We start from the raw sequence: 18,095 nt of genomic DNA, 5'->3' as shown, positions 1-18,095 counted from the left end.
ATGTTCAGGTGTATATCAGTATGTAGTGTCTCTACTTTAAAGAGTCCTCTCATGCTGATGTTCAGGTGTATATCAGTATGTATTGTCTCTACTTTAAAGAGTCCTCTCATGCTGATGTTCAGGTGTATATCAGTATGTAGTGTCTCTACTTTAAAGAGTCCTCTCATGCTGATGTTCAGGTGTATATCAGTATGTAGTGTCTCTACTTTAAAGAGTCCTCTCATGCTGATGTTCAGGTGTATATCAGTATGTAGTGTCTCTACTTTAAAGAGTCCTCTCCTGCTGATGTTCAGGTGTATATCAGTATGTAGTGTCTCTACTTTAAAAAGAGTCCTCTCCTGCTGATGTTCAGGTGTATATCAATATGTAGTGTCTCTACTTTAAAGAGTCCTCTCCTGCTGATGTTCAGGTGTATATCAGTATGTAGTGTCTCTACTTTAAAGAGTCCTCTCCTGCTGATGTTCAGGTGTATATCAGTATGTAGTGTCTCTACTTTAAAGAGTCCTCTCCTGCTGATGTTCAGATGTATATCAGTATGTAGTGTCTCTACTTTAAAGAGTCCTCTCCTGCTGATGTTCAGGTGTATATCAGTATGTAGTGTCTCTACTTTAAAAAGAGTCCTCTCCTGCTGATGTTCAGGTGTATATCAGTATGTAGTGTCTCTACTTTAAAGAGTCCTCTCCTGCTGATGTTCAGGTGTATATCAGTATGTAGTGTCTCTACTTTAAAGAGTCCTCTCCTGCTGATGTTCAGATGTATATCAGTATGTAGTGTCTCTACTTTAAAGAGTCCTCTCCTGCTGATGTTCAGGTGTATATCAGTATGTAGTGTCTCTACTTTAAAGAGTCCTCTCCTGCTGATGTTCATGTGTATATCAGTATGTAGTGTCTCTACTTTAAAGAGTCCTCTCCTGCTGATGTTCAGGTGTATATCAGTATGTAGTGTCTCTACTTTAAAGAGTCCTCTCCTGCTGATGTTCAGGTGTATATCAGTATGTAGTGTCTCTACTTTAAAGAGTCCTCTCCTGCTGATGTTCAGATGTATATCAGTATGTAGTGTCTCTACTTTAAAGAGTCCTCTCCTGCTGATGTTCAGGTGTATATCAGTATGTAGTGTCTCTACTTTAAAAAGAGTCCTCTCCTGCTGATGTTCAGGTGTATATCAATATGTAGTGTCTCTACTTTAAAGAGTCCTCTCCTGCTGATGTTCAGGTGTATATCAGTATGGAGTGTCTCTACTTTAAAGAGTCCTCTCCTGCTGATGTTCAGGTGTATATCAGTATGTAGTGTCTCTACTTTAAAGAGTCCTCTCCTGCTGATGTTCAGGTGTATATCAATATGTAGTGTCTCTACTTTAAAGAGTCCTCTCCTGCTGATGTTCAGGTGTATATCAGTATGTAGTGTGTCTACTTTAAAGAGTCCTCTCCTGCTGATGTCCAGGTGTATATCAGTATGTAGTGTGTCTACTTTAAAGAGTCCTCTCCTGCTGATGTCCAGGTGTATATCAGTATATAGTGTGTCTACTTTAAAGAGTCCTCTCCTGCTGATGTTCAGGTGTATATCAGTATGTAGTGTCTCTACTTTAAAGAGTCCTCTCCTGCTGATGTTCAGGTGTATATCAGTATGTAGTGTCTCTACTTTAAAGAGTCCTCTCCTGCTGATGTTCAGGTGTATATCAGTATGTAGTGTCTCCATGTTTTAATGTTCAAAAAGCTCTTAATTGTTCTCGTACTGTCTGTGCTGCAGCACCTCTTTTCACCCTCTGTCTGAAACCAGAGCCCAGTCTGCTCTGATTGGTTAGTTGTCCGGCTCTGTTGTGATTGGTCAACCGCTTAGAAGTGTCCCGCCCCTTAGGAGTGCTAACCACATGAAAGTAGAATGAAAAGTAAACAAAGGAGTCCATTCTTAAAATGGCTGTTATCAATAGACTAGATCCCAAATTGAGAAATTATTATGCTCCGACTCTAAATTAGAAGAAGCAGATAAAGTGAGGAAAATCCCAAATGTGAATATCACTCTGACGATGTTAAAAACTGAAAGCATCTTCAGGCCACTTTGTGTGTTGGAGATTCTTCTGGACATTTTCCAAGAGTCACTTCCTCCGTCGTTTACATTCCTGAGTGGAGGCCGCGCGGCTCTGGATCAGAAACCAAGGTGAACTAAACTGACTTTACTGCAGTTTGTCAAATGGGTGGAGGCCCGTTTCGCCAGCTAGCCTGAGCAACGAGTTTCCCGTCATGTTTACACAGCCTCCTCTGTGCACAGTTTCTTAACACTAATCGACTGGATTCAAGTGTTTAAGTCTGACTTGATGACAGCATGACAACACGTGTCCCTCTGCAGGTTCTTCAGCATTGATCACCTGTTCACACACTGCGTCATCTCAGAGTCAGAGAAAGGTCACGGCACTTTAAGAGTGTTTGAGTAGCAGCTCAGGTAAAAGTTTAAAAAAATGACTGAGCAGTGTCGAACAGTGTGTGCTCTCATTCTGATTCATGACACTTCGACAGAATCAGCTGCTGAGATGTTGACAGGTGCCTTTCAATCGGGAAGAGCAATAACTTTTACTTTCATGAGGTAGAACTTCTGTGTAACATTTCGCCAAGTTTCCTCATTTAGACGGCAGCATCGGTCATCTGGCACATATGGACGGCTTCCAGAAGGACAAAGATAGACAGGCCGACAGACGGCAAGTCTAACATATCACTAACCACAAACACACCAACCATCCCTCAAGAGACACACTGAACTCCTCTGAGGCCGAGAGCGCCCTGGAAATAACACACTGGGCAGGAGTGACAGATCAGGGACGAACAATGGCAGGCGTGACAATCAAAGATAGAAATAAATCAACCATCTCCTTCCTCTTCCTGAATGATATTGATTTGCATGATCTTTAAACAAACACTCCCTGTGCAGTGGACCTTCCCAACATCCTTCCCAAATATGTTCTTTAGTTCTGTTTCACTGTGTGTGTGTGTGTGTGTGTGTGTGTGTGTGTGTGTGTGTGTGTGTGTGTGTGTGTGTGTGTGTGTGTGTGTGTGTGTGTGTGTGTGTGTGTGTGTGTGTGTGTGTGTGTGTGTGTGTACATACATTTGGCATCCCTTCTTCTGTCACATGCAAAACAGAAATCAGAGATCTCACACCTTCTTAAACATAACATTCAAAGACTTTTCAAGGACTTCCTAAAAAGTAAATTCCCCCTAATGCTATTGGCAGAGCCCGAGACTCAAGATGTTCATGCACCCAAGACAAAACAGGTCTTTGAATCCTTTAAATCCAATGGGAGATGTGTCCTTTATGGTCCATTACCTTGTTTTATGTGTCTTTTATATGTTACTAATTTAGTCTCTTCCCACATGTTGGTGATTGTTGGAACAGTGGAAAGACTAACAAGAAGAACTACGGCAAGAAAAACTTCTTTTTTTTGTTGCAATGGAGTCTAGTGGCTTTGAGAGGAGAATATTTATCGTATGTTCGGTACAACATAACTCAATATAAGAGTCCAAATCACTGTTGATTAGATTTATTTTATAATAACTAGGTGTCATGTTCCCATCACTTTCGATAGAAGCTAGAGCCGATAATATTGTGGTTGATGCAGTGTCATTTGTCACGACAATGAACAACGATTGTAACCTTTTACTCAAGTCAAAGTCAAAGTCAACTTTATTGTCAATCTTTCAGTTTGTGCGTACAGACAGAGAGATCGAAATACTGATTCCCACAATCCCGAATACAAAAATATTGATATATATAAAAATACTTATAGAAATATGTATATCCTATATATACAGATGTTGGTGGATATAAGTGTGTTTTGTATGTCGTGGGAAAGAAGCTTTACTGGAAGTTTTCCTAGCAACACTCACCAGATCCTTCTGAGCGGCCGTCGCTGCCTATGAGCGGCACGGTGATGGCTGCCGTGGCGACGCTGTCAGTCGTCATGGTGGTGTAGACGACAGGGAGCGACTGCACCACCACCGGGATGGTCTGCAGCTGGCCCACCTTGCTGGGCATGCTGACGGAGGGGATGGTGTGGATGACGTGGAGGATCTGCTGACCCCCGGCTCCCTGAGTGGCCAAGATGGAGCCTGGAGAGAGGACCTGGAGGAGGAGGAGGAGGAGGAAGAGGAGGAGGAGGAGGAAGAGGAAGAGTGTTAGATCTACTGCGAAACTTAACTTAAATTGGCTAATTAATTGCTCTGTATGCTGCATGCCTCACAATGGAGTGGTGCAGAGAAGACATATTTTCATTGGCCTTTCCGGAAGTTAGCATCGCAAAGGTCTCTGGCCTAAGGAGATTCTTCCATCGGATTTGGGAATATTGCAAAAATTAAAATCAGCGGCAAACACATGATGATATGATACAGCAGGGTAATCCCCACATATTAACACGCTTCTATCACCAAAAAAATATCTGACTTCCAGGGAATATGCTGACTCATTATAAGGGTTTGGGACTCATTCATTCAAAACATTGAAAAAGAGAAAAAAGGTATTTATCAATAAAACAGATAAAATAGTGCAAGTAAATACAATAAAATAGTGCCATAAGAGTCTATATACTTAGTTCAGGTGTTTAACAGTTTGACTTCAAGGGAATATTCTGACTAATTTCAAGGTTTTGGGACCCATTCATTCACACCATTGAAAAAGAGCAAACTGTATTTACCATGGAGCCTATGGTTTGTATTGTGGAGGGGACGGGTGTAGCGGACATTTGTGTCACCATGCCGCTGGGGGCAGGGTTCATGGTGGTGCCCGCGGCGGAGGAGGGGAGCGAGGAGGGGCGGGGCTTGTTGAGTGACAGGTCCACGGGCTCGGTCTGGTCCTCAGCGGGGGGCGGGTCGGGGGAGGCGGGCTCCAACTTACACACCGGCTCCGTCTTCACCCTCAGGTCTGTCGTCTGTGTGCAGTCCTCACCTTCACCCACCTGCAGGGCACACGGAGGGAAGAAAGAGTTTTAGGAAGCTGATTGTACTTTGGGATGTGTGTGGCACTTTTTTACTATTCATGCGTAATTCTTATGCATATTCCCCTTATTTTGAATCCCTTTTTGCTGCTTCACTTGTTTAAAATATCGTATCCAAATACAGATAAGTATTATTATTGGATACCCGTTGGTAACTCATTATTACTTTTCCTCCTGACCTTTGCCGAGTCAAATGATAAGCTCAACTCAATCAGACTTTCACAGGACTTCATTGACAAACCGAGATATTAATGAGACTAATGTAATCACGCTTAAGTGAAGTATGTCAATGCATGCTGCTTTAGAGTTTAAAAAGCCAGCAGGAGCCACAAACACAGAAATGATCTCATTAGTTTTATTTGATGTAGCTGAAAACACACGACCAAGGGAAACACAGCAGCAGATGGTTTTTTAAAACTTCTGTCACATGGTCGTTACATGAACATGGCAGTGGACTAAAGGTAACACATATTTATATTTATCATAGAGGTGCAAAGAACATGAAGTTATTTCAGACGTCGCATTCCTTTTCCACACATACAGTGATGACAGTGCTTCCTGATTTGGATTACCAAGAAACGCTCGAGTTAAACTATCAGTACCATTAACTTATATAGCTGGTCTTATAAGTTAAAAAGTTGCAAAATTAAATGCCTTAGTGCTTCAATTTAAATGGCATTTGAAAACTCACCACTAAAGTCACAATTCAAATGTTTTTTTACTTTTTTAAATGTTAGATTTTTGCTTGACCACTTCTTGAAATCCCTGTCTTCAGTGCATTTTCTGTGTATGCTTTTGTTTAACATTCTGTCTTTTTTTTTGCACCTTAATTGTATATCGTTGCGTTTTGTACGAAAAGTAAAAAGTGCAAGCCTATGTACATCAAATAAGCTTGAGGAGATAACTACAACTCCCAGGGTGCATTTTGGTACAAAGCATTCCTTCAGAGCCTTCGTGTGTGCTGCCAGGGAAAGCTAAAGATTTCACTTTGTCTCATCAAACATTCAGCCAACATTTCAGACTCTGGGTCAATGGATGAAATCACCAACGAAAGCCGTGTTTCACCAACAGTTTGCTGCAGCTCTGATCTCATTCAGCTCAGTAAACTGGACTTCTCTGAACAACCACGGCTGCTGAGGCGTTTTCATATCACGCTCTAGATTTCTCTCAGAGCACCCCACTCTCCTCGACAGCCACCCAGGGCTCAGCTGTGGAGCTCCTCACAGAACAATGGCTGCTGTGTGGGACTCAGAGGGGGAGGAGGGGGAGAGAGTGAGAGCGAGGGCTGCTGGGTATAGAGAGAGACTGGTACTGATTACGAGAGAGAGAGTCAAAGAGAGGAGAAGTGAGAGGGAGCAGCAGTCCAGGAGTTGGCCTCCATCCAGTTCTGCTGAGAGGGTGGAGACAACGCTACGCCCTTTTATCGGGTCACACAGTTCGGCTGCAGGCTGATGGAGGCGCACATATTAAGGTTGGGAAACACCATCCTGCAGTCAACTATCATTGCACACAGATAACGGAGTAAGAGTAAAGTTTAAGCGTTGCTGTGGCTAAATGCCAACTAATTATCTGAATTTTAGGGTTCATTCCTGAACAAATCTGTACACTACGTCTCTGTCTTTCCAGCTGTACTGAATAATAATAAAGGGGGAAAGCACCAATTAAAAATGTTTTTGTATTCCTTACAAGCATTGGTGTTTTTCTTGAAGTGACAATAAAAAGGTTTGGATATGCTCACGTCAAAAAAAACGATCCAACTTGGTTCAGGTAAAGAGGGGATTGAGGAGCTCCCATAGGGAATAAGGAGAGGACAGAGGAAGCAAACACATCAAAGACAAACACACAGAAACTGCACCAAACTTGGCTGAGGTGAGGAAGAGGGATAACCAGCCAATAGGAGAAGAGAGAAGAGGAAATGAAAGGGCGGATCGGCGGGCGAAAAAAGGGACGAGCACGCGATTATAGAGACAGCCCCCCAACAACAAGAAAAACACTGAAAAGAAAATGAAGTGTGAAAGAAGTGAGGGAGCGGATGAGGCAGAGAGAAAGAGAGTGGGTGGGAAAGGCCTTCAGTTGCCATGGAAACTGGGAGCTATCAGCTGACTCCATGTTTTTTCCACTCGTTCCCCACCCTCCACCACCAACTCCCCTCCCAGTCCGTTCATCTTTCCATCACTTCACCCCCCACCTCTTCATGTTCTCTCCATCTCATGACCACACCCCCTTTTCACCTTTTTTCTCCCCCCCTCCCCCCTCTCACTCCTCACATCAACCACACCCTTGTATCTTTCCGCCTCACCCTTCTTTCTCGGCTCCATTTCCACCCACTCCCTCTAGTATTCCTCCATTTCTCTGCCTCATTTTTCACGGTTGCTCAGATTAAACCCACAATTCTTTGCAAAATCCCCAAAAGAAAGGGCTGAGAGAGAGGAGGAAAGAAAAGAGAAAACCCCTCACTGGACTTCTGCAAGCTCTGTGATCTGAGAGACAGCATGAGGGAGGGAAATGGAAAATGGAAAGAGAGACTTTCTGATAGCAGGACAGAAGGAAGGATATCCAGCAGCTCATTACCCAGAGAAACAGAAAGCACTGCTCATTGAAGAGCCCAATGAATATTCAGTGCTTCAACACATTGTATGAACCAACATTAAGCTGGCGACAGAAAACATTTTTACTTCATGGTATTATTGTATCTTGGATTCCTATAATCCTTGTTTGCAGGATGCAATTATTCATCTAGGTCGCAATTTCCATTTCACAATAAAAGCCCTGAACATACTGCATCACTGCCTAACAGTGCATTTAGCTAAAAGGACACTCAACACCTTACAGTAGCTCTCCCCAGGTAGCTGAACAACCGGAGTAACGTTACATGTCCTAGTCTTTAGCTGAAGAGCCACGTTGATAGAAGCAAGAGGGAGAGTTGCAAAAACATGCTACAAGCTACATCCTTGAATGACAAAACATGCCTTCTTATTATTACTACCAGGTGTTTAACTCTGCCTTTATCATGGCACCAACATTAGGGTTTTCATTTCTACGATTGTTTCCTTTCCTTGAAGATATGTTCGCAAACCTGCTAGAAGTAATCATGTTGCTAACGATAAACAATAAGATATATTTTCTTCATATAATTAGAAACATCAATGGACAGATACAAACATATAACTGTCTTTTGCATCAGCTAAATGAAATGTAACTGACATCATCACCACCAAAGGAAATACAGATTAGGAGTGCTTGTGGGAAAGTTGGAAAGCTGTCGTGTGTCTACCCCAAACCCTATTTTGTCAATTGTTTTGATCAGTGCTTGAATTGGAATGAAAAAGGTGCCAGTACTCTAAAATCAGCAACTTTTTCAAGTCAATTTTATATATACAGCCCACAAACAAGAATGTGGCTACTATAATGCTGGTGGGTTTGTCTCTTTACTACTGTATATTTTAGAAAGGTTCACTGTACTTAACATTTTTTATGATAGGCAGCGGATATGGCTAAAGCTCAGTAAGGTCAATATTAACTGAAAATATAGCAATCAAAGTCTAGATCTTCTGCTGAAGACACATGAAGCAGAGACCTTTCAGGTGAGAGCCCCTCTGGTGGTGTTCAACATTAATGACAAGGAAACAAAGCTCTGGTCAGAAGCATTTTTTATAAAAAGCTTTAACAAAATTAAGTATTTCTGTACATTTTGAATGCAATCTAACTTTCCAACTCAGAAAACGAAAAACGAAAAAGTGCCAAAAGTCTTCTCACATGGCTGAGCTGCTTTGCAATATACTTCACCACTGAAGAATACAAATATGTATAAAGTAAACTATGATGCAATCTAACTTTCCAACTCAGAAAAATGATAAAGAGCATGAACAAAGAACATGTAAAAACAAATGCAAAATTTGCACAATCTAAAATGAGAAACTGTAACTGCAAGTAACAAAGTCTGAGCCATGGTAAAGAGTTACATTGAACACCAAGCTGATCAGATAACTCCCTGGTTGGTCTGAAGTCCTTCTATCTCCAGGATCTGTACAAATCGGCACATTATGCCAAAAGTCTTCTCACTGGGTGAGCTGCTTTGCAATATACTTCACATTGTTAGAAAAGGCTCCAGAAGGCCTTGGGGACATCAGTATCAGGGGCTGGAGCTGGACAGGCTCTTTCATCAGCACTTCTCCTTCCCTTTGCCAGCCAGGACCTCACATACTGTTCCGGATTGAACTGTCCTAGTGATGGTCCATTACATTTAATGAAAACCAGGCTGGACAGTCGGCTGACAGAGAGAGCATTCCTTTTTGCAGTAAGGATATCGTTCATGCAGCTGAATGCCCGCTCACACTCACTAGTGGAGACAGCGATGGTTCGGACTGCTTTCAGTAGAGGCTCCATGGCAGCAGGTGTACGGGATGCCCTGGTTTCCTTGTATTCACGAAAGCCCTGAAGAGTCTCTCTTCTGTCCACTTTCAGCACTTCGCACAAACGTAGCACCTCTACGTCCCCATACTGTACGTCTAACTCCTCTTCAGGCCAACTTCCAGGATGGATAACTTTCATGTCCTGGATTAGCTGATTGTCCCAGGCCTCCCGGCCATGTAATGGGATTTCTCTTGTGCTGACATGAGAGGAGGTTGTGGAAGTCATTCTGTGTCTCAGATTCTCTACCATACTGCGGAAAAACTGACCTGCATGAATCTGTACAAGCCTGCCATTCTCACGCAGGGCAACACCCTTGAAGGACTTCTCAGCTAGAGCTGTATGAACTGTAGTCATGTGTGGGCCAGGCATGGTGATCATGGATTCAAAAACTCGTATTTCTCGAGTTAAGAGCCTATCTGCTGTAGGCAGTGTCATCTCTCTTTTTTGGAGTTGCTGAGAGAGGTCGCTGAGCTCTGTGAGCGCATCGTACATCAGTCCCAGATTGCTGACAAACGTTGCAGATGTGAGCACATCATCCAGGCCCTTGTACTTTGCTCTGTCTCTGGAATCCCTGCTCGTGTCGTTTGCAGCATTTGTGAAGTGATCATGAAGCACTCGGTAGTTTTCCCAGACTGCTCTGACGCTCCTTTCACTTGAAGCCATCCAGCGGATGGACAAAACACGCCCTATCACCAGGAGACGCTGTCCGACTGCTTGCGCACACTGCGCTAACTGCCTCTGATTTTTGGGGGAGGCATGGAACAAGGAATAGAGTTTGTCAAAAAAGATCTGGAAATGATTGAGCCCTGAGACCTCCTTGACCACATCCCCAACTGCCAGCTCTAGACGATGATTGGAGCAGTGCCACACAAACAGGCTTGGGAATTTACTACACAACTGGGTAGCAACGCCTGTTCTCTTCCCTAGCATGACTGAAGCCCCATCACATGCAAAAGAAACGAAACACTGACCTAAAAAGTCCTCGTTAAAATCTCTTCCAAGACACTCCATTAACGCCTTTGTGATGTCATCAGCCGTTGTTCCATCCAACTGGATCAGCAACCAAAAAAACGTTTCGGGCTCAGCATCAGCTAATGCTGAGCGTAGACACACAACAAGCACCGTTTTACCACTAATAGTGGTAGATTCATCGACCAAAACACAGAGTTTTCTTTGGTTTTCTGTAATGTCTTTTGCCATTTTTTTCTTCAGCTCATGAGCTATGTGGTCGATGATTTCGCCACAGGTTTTATTGGAGTGCAAAACCCTGCCCACGTTCAGCCCATTCAGTTTCTGTACATTCAAATCAATTGGCATGTCTGTGAATGGCCGGCTATGTTTGCCAATTGTATATGCCGTTCGAAAAACTCTGATAGTGGTGTCTAATTCAGATTTATGCATAGACTGCACTTGATGTTGAATAGTTTCACGTGAAGCAGATGTAAGGATGTCAGCAGCTTTTACATGGGCTTGTGATTCTTAATGTTCTTTGATTTTTTTTCTCAGGCTAGCTTGTTGTTTGCCCTTGTCAACACCGAAATGAGACACTGCACACTCACCCCATTCAGTTGACAGTTTCAGTCCTTGTCCAGTGTGTATTCCCAAAGATTTGACATCTCTGCATATCCGACATCCTAGCTTCTTATCTTTAAGAAGGAGCCATGCATTGGTCTTGCAAAAATATTGCACCTGGTCCGGCTTTGCCCGGTGTTGGTGGTGGCAGTTGCGCCAGCAGCAGCTAACGTTAGAGGCTCTGGAGGAGGCGGCGGAGCTAGTGCTAATGCTAATGCACTAGAACTTGGAGCAGGAGGATCAACCAAAGAAAGCTCCCCATCAGACACAATTTCCAACACAGGCACAGCATTCTCTGTATTTCAAGTTTCTTCCGGCGACAACCGCTGTCTTTTTGCACTTTTATTAATCCACGCTAACATTTTAGAAATGCTAATTTGTGACGTGACTTGCTTTCCTTCTCTCGGGGGCGTGCCTGCTCTGTTCTATCACTCTACATAGCCACCCACTGGGTGGGAGTTGCACTGCATAAACACAACACACGTGCATCTAGGTATGTAAATTGTAAAGCATTAAAACATGGTTTTACTAACAGTTTTCAGTATGTTGTTACTTCGGCATTATTATTATTATTATTATTTTGAAACGTGTATTACTATTAAATCACGGTCAAATAGGTTAATTTTGACATAGTCGTTTCCACCACAGTATTTACATGGAGAAGATAAGCCCCGCCCCCTCTCCAGCACGTTCTGTTTGAATGACAGGAGTAAACAGCTGACAGCCGCTGTGAAACTCCAGCGGTTAGAGCGATGAGAATGTCCGTTCCGCACCTCATGACGCATCTACTGAGTACCGGGCGGCTGTATATATATATATGGATGTATAATAAGAACGGCGGGAGAGTGTTGAGTACTGGCACGGTGCATGAGTACCGGAGTACCGCCAGCATGCCGGTACTGAGCAAGAAGTGCCGGTACTCCATGGGTCAGAACCAGAAGTGCCGGTACTGCGTACCGGTGAGTACCGGCCCAATTCCAGCACTGGTTTTGATCACAAAACAACCCCTTCTCTATCGCCAATAAACACCACCAATCTTGATTTAAATATCAACACAAAGACCCTCTTCTCCGTGTTGTCTCCATTTCCTCACAATGGCAGGAAACCTGGTGGTAATATCCTCACCTTTCACTTGCCCTGAGACCCCATTTACACGGGAACGTTTGCGCACCGAATTCCTTTTCAAAACACGGTTCACACCCACACGCATTCGGCTCATTTAACGTGTCCGTGGTCCGTTCACACGAGACCACTGGAGACGCTGTAGTACATATGCCGGGCCTGTGAGTGGCGTAGTAGCTTCCGCCACAAAATACACCAAACGCAGCGAAGAAGACCCCCGAGCATGGTTGCCCTTCTGTTTATGCCCCGCGGTGGATTTAGCAACATGTAGTTCATGTAGTTCTCCATGTCCACTTGTTGCTGATGGTTGTGGTAGAGGAGCTGTATATGTTGAACTAACATCTGATCTGTAGCATGGTCGAGCTGTAGATTGTGCTAACATCATCGTTATCAGGAAATGATCGTATATGGCGTACACACTGAGCCGTTTGCCCCCCCCAGAGCGTTCCGGTTGCAGGTCCGTTTCCGCGGTTCCGTTACGGCCTCGTGTGAACGAACGGGCTATACACGAGAGAAAAGTAGCAGATACATACAACCCGTTTCGTTCTCCTGTAAACACCGCCTAAACTAGCTACAGAAAACATTTTTACATCATGGTATTATTGTATCTTGGATTCCTATAATCCTTGCTTGCAGAATGCAATTCATCTAGGTCGCAGTTTCCCTTTCACAATAAAAGCCCTGCACATATACAGCACCACTGCCTTTATCTCTGCCTTTATCATGGCACCAACATTAGGGTTTTAATTTCTTTGAGATTATTACGATTGTTTCCTTTCTTTGGACAGATATTCATTTCAAACCTTTATTTATACAGATAAATCCCATTGAGATCATTGAAGATTGAAGATATGTTAGCAAACCTGCTAGAAGTAGTCATGTTGCTAACGATAAACAATAAGGTATATTTTATTCATATAATTAGAAACATCAATGGACAGATAAGTTGTTGTGGATAAATTAGGCTGCTAAATGAAATGTAACTGACATCACCACCAAAGGAAATACAGATTAGGAGTGCTTGTGGGAAAGTTGGAAAGCTGTCATGTGTCTACCCCAAACCCTATTTTGTCAATTGTTGTGATCACAAAACAATCTCTTTCACCAATAAACCCTCTTCTCAGTGTTGTCTCCATTTCCTCACATTCGCAGGAAATCTGGTGGTAATATCCTCACCTTTCACTTGCCCTGAGGTAACATTTGCATTGTTTGTGAGTGAGACAAAATAGCTGTCACAACAATCTGTCAAACAGTAAACGGTGTGAATGCAACAGGAATGAAACCCCTGGCTGAGATAGACGTGTTGCAGCGGAGTCGCTGTGCTCCCCCTGCATGTCTCAGTTCAACAGCTCCACCATCAAATGGGTCACCCAGTCTTCGCCTCGCAATTAATTCATGTGATCTCTAACTGGAATGGAAGCGGGAAGCAGCTGTGACTGCAGCGGTGAGGAAGAGAGGGAGGACTTTAATCATGTTGTACAAACACTGGCTCTCATATAGATAAAGTAATGAGTAATTTACAGAAGTGATACAGCTCTGCTTTCTGTATCCTTATTTCCCCCCCCAGAGGGATATTTACATGGTAAGGTGTGCATGTTTCTGGCACAAGAGCTCAAGCATTCATAATTTCTTCAGAGAGGAGCCTTTTTTTAAATGTTATCTGTCCTGTTTTCTCCAAATGTCGTCATTTAAGAACCACAAGCTGACCCGGTCACCAAGTGCTTCTTTGGTAAATAAATGTGCCAGTTTTACAAAGGCTAACAAGTAACAGTAAAGATGGCAACAGTGAAGGAGCAAAACACCTTTACACATACTTGACATGTGGGACAAACAGCTACTTTAACCAGCTCCCATTAGGTAATCCCATTTTCAATTTTGTTATGCCATTACATTAGTTAGACGCTTTTATCCAAAGCAACTTACATACATTCAGTACTGTGGACAATCCCCACAGGAGCAATTTGGGGTGAAGTGTCCCAGGGACACAACGACATGCTGACTGCAGTGGGACGCGAACTTGCTACCCCCTGATTCGAATTCCAGCGCTCTATCCACTGAGCCACAGTCGCCCTTACAGACCAGTAGTCATCACCATAATCTCTCCTCAAATTTGTAATCCAGGACATGTTCCATTAACTGTTGATATAATAGATCACTTATTACTTTATCTGTACAAACCACAGCGACCAAGTTCAGTTTGAGTTTATGGGCCGTAGTTCCTCTAACAAAAGAGCCGTTCCTCCTGAGGTAACAGCCCATATAGGATATAGGAAGAGACCAAAGTAATGAACTTAAACTTAACACAAGATTTGGCTGCTAATACATGTCTATAATCAATCTGATTCAATATCAAGATGGGAGTAAGACAAAGAGTCAATTTGACACAAATCACTCAGCATATCTACTACAAGCATTTCTAACGTTGCCTTTTCATTCATTCAAACATCACACTGTCAAAAAAAGCCCTTTACCAACTTTCCATCAAATATAATATAACTGACAGAAGGGGTAGACATTGGGTCAACAGCCCCTGTACCAAACTCCCATTAAGAATCCCCTTTTTAAGACGCAAATTCTCCATATAGTGTTGTAGTCTACTTCATAAGAGACTGCCCTTAAAACAGACCACAAGTGAATGTCATAATCAGATTTGATATGTATTTTCCATGAACCGTTGATACAATAGTTCACTTATTACTTTATCAATGCAAACCACAACCGCCAAGTTCACTTTCAGTTTATGGACTGAGTTTTCCCACTGTCACTATCACCAACTCAGGTTTTACAGGGGAGACTGAATTAGTAACAGATAAAGAAGTAAACACACATATTATTCTCCCAATTATCCAAACACGACACCATTAACTTTAATTTAAAGCTTTCATCCATGATCAAACGAATACTCAAACATTCTTCAAACGGGCACATGCATAACTGACTGTTAGTTATTGGGTATTTGGTGGAAAAGAGCCAAAAGTTACTGCCGAAAGGTCAGAGGGGACCAGCAACCAACAACACTAACAATCAATCTTGCTGAACTTAACCCTTATGTTGTGTTCGGGTCTCCCATGACCCGTTTCAAGTTAAAATGATAATAACTACGCTCTAGTTTTTTGTATGGGAACAAGGCTTCATGATCTCCTCCACAACAGCTATATAAATACTACAAAACTGATTTTGACAAGTCTGAAGGTCTCTAAAAAAAAAAAGTGTTTAATTTGGTGTTCGAGACCCAGAATTGAGACCCAGAATTGTTGTGGGTGACTCGGGTTCAAATTTGGTCCAATCAAGACTCATCTTTAGGCGCGTTCACACCGCAGTACTTTTCTCACTTTAGTTCCGATATAGTTCCGAAATGTTGCGTTCACACCAAAAAGAGCCGGAACTAAAATTAGTTCATGAACCTTTTCACCCCCTTTTCCGTCCCCGCTAGAGAGCAGGGACTTTCGTGGGAGAAAAAGGTTCCTATTTCTGATTGGCTGGGCGGATTGCAAATCACGCCCCGTAAAACTCCCAAAAAGTTTTGTGAAGCCGCAATTTTATTATCCTCGCATTAAGATTATTATCATTAGCATTAGCCCAGCGCACAAACGCAGAGAGACTAACTTATGGCAACACAAAATAAAACATGGGAGCGGTGGAGATGAGGAGGTGTCGGCGTCCTGGCGATTTTCCCCAACTCCGGGGACTTCCGGCCGGTGACTTTGGGCGGCAGTATACGCCGCAAAGTGGTTTGCGGCCTGCCAGTAAACCCAAAGCAGAAGAAGAACAAGTGACGTCAGCGGCTTCATTTGCCTAATCCACCCCCAGGGACTTTTTCCAGTGTGAACGCGATCTGTACTTAGTTCATGCGAACTAAAGAGTTCACATGAACTAAGTTCACATGAACCTTTGTGGGAAAAGTACTGCAGTGTGAATGCGCCTATTAGGTCACTTGTTCTTCTTCTGCTTTGGGCTTACTGGCAGGCCGCAAACCACTTCACGGCGTATACTGCCGCCCAAAGTCCCCGGCCGGAAGTCCCCGGAGTTGGGGACTGGCTTCAGTAGAAGCTGCTGGGACTCCCAGCAGCTTCTACTGAAGCCTTCCGAGTAAATCGCCAGAACGCCGACACCTCCTCATCTCCACCGCTCCCATGTTTTATTTTGTGTTGCCATAAGTTAGTCTCTCTGCGTTTCTGCGCTGGGCTAATGCTAATAATGCTAATGCGAGGATAATAAAATGGCGGCTTCACAAAACTTTTTGGGAGTTTTACGGGGCGTGGTTTGCAATCCGCCCAGCCAATCAGACATATAGCTCTTTTCTCACAAGAGAGCCGTACGAAAGTCCCTGCTCTCTAGCAGGGACTTTCGTGGGGGTAAAAAGGTTCACATGAACTAATTTTAGTACCGGCTCTTTTTGGTGTGAACGCGATAAAAGAGTTCACATGAACTAAGTTCACATGAACCTTTGTGGGAAAAGTACCGCAGTGTGAATGCGCCTATTGACTTTAGACACCCACCCCCCACCCCCTTCATCAACTGTAACAATACTTTTTTGCAACACACACCTGGCCTCCCCTCCCTCTGCCCCCCTCCCCACACGGGAACTCAACCTTTCACAAAGAATATGACACTGTAATACAATTACAACAGGACTGTACGGTTATGAATGCATAATAAGTTAGTTATGATGTAGTTAAAACAATATTGGATGATAGTCATTATTTTTGAGTGTTTTGGACTGAGATCAATCATGGGTCAAAATTTACCCGCGAACACCATGAACGGAAACAACTTTTGAACACAACACAAGGGTTAAACAACTTTGGTGAAGAGATCTACACACAGAAAGACATTGAGTAACTTGTATTACTACTAATACAATATTTGTGCAAACATTGTCATCATTAGCGTGTTAATTCTTGATTTATGACAAAAATCGGTTCATATTTGAGTCCAACCTTGAGCCAAATTTAAAGAAATTCCCTCAGGGCCACCAGATACATCGTACATCATCAAAAACATAGCATTGACAGGCTTTTCAGTCATTGTCAAAAATCAATACAGCCCCAGGTTACATGGACAATAATGTGACTATGCATGTAAAAGGTGAAGAGAGGATGGAAGAAGAGAGACGTGAAGAGGAAGATATTTCATATGTGAAAGTCAACACTGCTTAATTCAGATTTTTCTGGGAGGCAAATGTGTGATTTGTCAGTGCATGTGGTATAATAGATGTGTGTGTGTGTGTGTGTGTGTGTGTGTGTGTGTGTGTGTGTGTGTGTGTGTGTGTGTGTGTGTGTGTGTGTGTGTGTGTGTGTGTGTGTGTGTGTGTGTGTGTGTGTGTGTGTGTGTGTGTGTATTAATGCCTGAGGAGTGGAGTGTGAAGGCAGATATGGATGATGAAGACACAGAGCAAAAAACAACAGCTGGGGGAGATATTAACTGAGAAGCATGCAGCCCCACCCTACTCAGCGCACACACACACACACACACACACACACACACACACACACACACACACACACACACACACACACACACACACACACACACACACACACACACACACACACACACACACACACAGCTCCACCCCTCACAACCTGACCCACCCAAAGAAGCTCCAACCGGCCCCATCCTACAGCTAACTCCTCTCCCTTTCTCGCTCCGGTTCACCCACCTGTTAGCAGGCTGATCCCAGAGCAGCTCACTGAGACTCTCAGCCTGATGTTACCTAACACCAGGAGCCAGTGTTGATTCCCCGGGTGCTTAGTAACCTTAGCCCGCTTCACGCATGCAATGCGACCCTGAACATATCTTTGCTTACCCAACGAAGCTGTATGTGAGAACACAAATGTCTGAAATCATTCGGACGGGACATGAAATAGTCTTTGTAATGTCTGATTGAGCCGTGAGATGCTAATGATCCAGAACATTCACTGCAAGCGCTTAGATGATAGAGAACAAACAGTAAAGTGGGAAGAAGGACTTCTGGGAGATTCTGGATTTTTTTGTTGGTACGGTCCGACACC

General features: G+C 43.4%; 1 protein-coding gene across 5 annotated transcripts in view; it reads right to left on the bottom strand.

The window, feature by feature from the left end:
* Positions 1–18,095, bottom strand: part of klf8 (Kruppel-like factor 8) — a 79,159-nt gene that overhangs the window by 10,769 nt on the left and 50,295 nt on the right. For 4 of the 5 annotated variants that reach the window (XM_034198743.1, XM_034198745.1, XM_034198744.1 and 1 more), the window contains exons 3-5: positions 4,675–4,935; positions 4,225–4,305; positions 3,872–4,106 (exon numbers count right to left, since the gene is read on the bottom strand). In XM_034198743.1, the coding sequence (XP_034054634.1) occupies positions 3,872–4,106; positions 4,225–4,305; positions 4,675–4,935 (577 nt within the window). The remainder of the gene's footprint in view (positions 1–3,871; positions 4,107–4,224; positions 4,306–4,674; positions 4,936–18,095) is intronic. The other variant, XM_034198746.1, reaches the window with a different exon arrangement.

Source organism: Gymnodraco acuticeps, unplaced genomic scaffold (genome assembly GCF_902827175.1).
Source record: "Gymnodraco acuticeps unplaced genomic scaffold, fGymAcu1.1, whole genome shotgun sequence".
NCBI classification, from domain to species: Eukaryota; Metazoa; Chordata; class Actinopteri; order Perciformes; family Bathydraconidae; genus Gymnodraco; species Gymnodraco acuticeps.
The sequence above is the reverse complement of the archived record's forward strand: the minus strand, read 5'-3'. Positions and strand labels throughout refer to the sequence as shown.